This window comes from Rhipicephalus sanguineus, chromosome 7 (assembly GCF_013339695.2).
Source record: "Rhipicephalus sanguineus isolate Rsan-2018 chromosome 7, BIME_Rsan_1.4, whole genome shotgun sequence".
In the NCBI taxonomy this organism is placed as follows: Eukaryota; Metazoa; Arthropoda; class Arachnida; order Ixodida; family Ixodidae; genus Rhipicephalus; species Rhipicephalus sanguineus.
In genome coordinates this window covers 123,075,989-123,079,222 of record NC_051182.1, presented here as the reverse complement: position 1 = coordinate 123,079,222, position 3,234 = coordinate 123,075,989, and the positions used below count along the sequence as shown (strand labels likewise).

Sequence of the window (3,234 nt, the reverse complement as noted above, 5' to 3'; positions counted from 1 at the left end):
GATTGAAAGGCAAAAATAGTGTATTCGGGACCATAGGCCTTCCTGCCTCTCTAAGGGACAGAATCGCAGGGTCAGTTCAGTGGACAGTGTGCGGATACCTACATGAAATTAAATGAAGCAATTGGCAGAATTAGGTAGTGAACTGATGACGCAAGCGCACTGTTCGTCGTAAAGGAGAAAATCCGCAAGAGCCGACGAGAACTCAAAAGAGGTAAGTGCTTTGGTGTTTCAAACTTTATCGGGTACTTCAGTATCAGTGGTCAAGCGAAAATTATCATTTTGCTAAAGAACAACAAGCTTTTATTTTCTGACAAGTATATCGTTTATACTTGTATGTCAAGGACAGTTAAAGGGGTACTGGCACGAAAATTTTCAGTTGTCGTTTTTTTTAGTCAAATCAAAGGCCAATCCCTCAAGAGCCTAGAAAATGTACTGCTAAGCATGAGTGCACCCTGAAAAAGTAATCACAGTTTCGGTTCCTACTGTACCCTGACACCACACACGGTATGAGCTTCTCCCCACGTGGTCGCGCAATACAGTGAAACCTCGGTGATATGAACACGGCTGGTACGAATTTCGGGCTGATACGAATTCGTACAATGTCCCGGCCGAAGGGTTCATTATACTATGGGCCACATTTCGGGTGTTCCGAACGTTTATGCGCAACGGTACGGGTGATACGAATGAGTGAACGGTGGCCGACGGCAAGCGGCGAAGCCAGCGAAGCGGCCGCGTGCGCGTCGAGACGTGCTCTCTTTCCTCTCCGCACCGGAGAGAGCGAGAGAGAGACCAAGAAAAGAACGGTGGGGGCGGTACCGTTGTAAGGAGCAACCGGAGCGGGACCGCCGGTCGGACCGGTTCCATGTTTGGAGCTAAGGGGGAGGCCTGCAAAGTGTGGAGCCGCCGTAGTGGCTCCGCAGGTCGGACCGGTTCCATGTTTCGAGCTCGGGGGGAGGCCAGCAAAAGGTGAGTGGGGAAGGGTGAGCCTCCCCTTCTATGAGTACAGATGGCCCAGCCGGAATTCTCGCGGGCCTAGCGGCACTAGCGGCGAGCAGCAACGGCGCAACGCTGGCGCAGTCCATTGGCAGGCTTTTCCGCCGGAGTTCTCTCATCTCCTCGTTCGCAGTTGCCATCTGTCGGACCTCACTCGTCTCACCGTGACTGATCACCCTGAACGTACCTTCTAGGCACCATGTCGAGGAAGCGAAAAGCGCTGTCGTTCAAGGAGAAGCTCGACATTCTTAAAAAGGTAGACGAAGACCCCACAAGAAAACGAATCGACATCGTGAAAAAGCTAGATCTAGCACCGTCGACTCTCTCCACCATTCTTGGACAGCGTCATGAAATCATGCGCAACGTACAACGCTTCAGCGCAAATGTGAAGGAGGCAAAGAGAGCACATTATGTAAAGGTGGAGGAGGCCCTGTTAACATGGTTTAGAGAGGTTACGGCTGCCGGGGTGAATGTCGACGGCCAGCTTCTTCGAGAAAAAGCCTCTGACATCGCATGGTCACTCGGCGTGAACTGTTTTCAGGCCTCCAGTGGATGGATTCACCGTTTCAAGGCTAGACATGGTCTAGCGCACAAAACCGTCAGCGGCGAAGGCAAAAAAGTCGATGCTGCTGTTGTTAACGACTGGATCTTAAGCACGCTACCGTCACTCATTGCTGGCTATGAAGCGTGCAATATTTTTAATGCAGATGAGGCCGGTCTCTTTTATAATCTGCAGCCTGAAAAAAGCCTTTGTTTTAAGGGCGATTCTTGTCAAGGCGGCCAGAAAAGTAAGCAGCGCGTAACAGTCTTATTTTGCTGCAACGCCGACGGCTCAGAGAAGATGAAGCTCACCGTCATTGGCCGCTATCAGAATCCTCGCTGCTTCAAGTTGGCCGGGAGCCTTCCGTGCACTTACAAGGCCAACAAGAAGGCCTGGATGACATCGGAGATGTTTCTCGAGTTCCTCACACACTTGGACCGCAAGATGTCGAGCCAAAACAGGAACATCCTTCTGCTTCTGGACCAGTGCGCCGCACACCCTAAGCAAGTTACGCTTTGCAATATAAAATTAGTTTTTCTGCCGGCCAACACAACAAGCCATCTACAGCCGTTAGATGCCGGCATCATACGGAATGCCAAGCACTACTTCAAAAGACTTCTTGTGCGTCATCTCTTGGCCAAAATCGAACGCAAAGACGATAACTTGCAGATCACCCTTTTGGACGCCCTGCACTTCATTGCCATGGCGTGGGATCGTGTCACGCCCACAATTATAGCGAACTGCTTTGACAAATGCGGCGTTGTGGAGTCTACGGCGACAGCCTCGCAGGAGTCTGAGGACGACATATAGGAATGGGAGCAACTTGGCCTAGATTGTTCCGCAGACGACTTTGTCACCGCAGACGACGACCTTGCGACGTGTGGACTGCGCACGATCGACGAAATAGTCAAGGAAGTGGCGCCCTCACATCCCGAAATGGTGAGCAGCGATGACGACGACGACTGCAGTGCCAGTGAGCAGCCCCCGTCGACGGCCGAAATTATGCATGCCCTGGACATTATGAGGTGCAGCGTGGCATCGGAGAGAGCTCGTGAAAGCACGTCAGCACAGTTCTTTACGTTCCAGGCTTCGTTGATGGTCGACCTGGCGAAGAAGAAGGTCCAGAAGGACATCCGGGACTTCTTCTCGCGTAAATAAATGGCCGAAAATGTGCTTCTTGCTGGTTTATTGGTGATACGAATATTAAACGCTACCCATTGAGATTCGTATCACCGAGGTTTTACTGTATATCGTGACGCTTTCACGGCTGCTCCGAACCATGGCTCTGTCGATGACGCACAAGCAGCCATTTTGATTGTATTGGTGAAGCACATGCGGCAATCTTGGAAGTTTTGGCGCCTGACGTCATCACAACTAGCCAGACTGCTGCGCGCATGAAGTCACCTGAATTAGCACTGTAGCCTGCCGTCAAGCTAGTGCTGATGTCGGTAAGTGCGCAGTGAGAAAATTCAATTTAATATCAAAATAAAATATCTTATCAGCATTTGCTGAGCTTCGCACTTGCTCAGAGCCATCCCTTTAACAGGAGATTTGTATGGCGGAGTAAACTCGCCTAAGAAAAATGGTGTCAGTACCCCTTTAAAAACGGATTCCACCTGGCACCGTTTTCTTTCAGTGATGAAAGGCAGGATCACTAAAGATCCATGGCTGCAGCTTCCGCTGACCGTAGGTTTCCATCA

At 50.8% G+C, this 3,234-nt stretch overlaps 1 protein-coding gene across 1 annotated transcript; it reads left to right on the top strand.

The window, feature by feature from the left end:
• The first annotated feature begins 1,834 nt into the window (after positions 1–1,834).
• On the top strand, positions 1,835–2,344 carry LOC119398976 (tigger transposable element-derived protein 6-like). The gene has a single exon (XM_037665790.1). It carries the CDS (start codon positions 1,835–1,837, stop codon positions 2,342–2,344), a length of 510 nt encoding a protein of 169 aa, XP_037521718.1.
• The last annotated feature ends 890 nt before the right edge of the window (positions 2,345–3,234 follow it).

Excerpts from the sequence above, each read along its gene's own strand:
- LOC119398976 (XM_037665790.1), top strand. The coding sequence starts at position 1,835 with ATGAAGCTCACCGTCATTGGCCGCTATCAGAATCCTCGCTGCTTCAAG.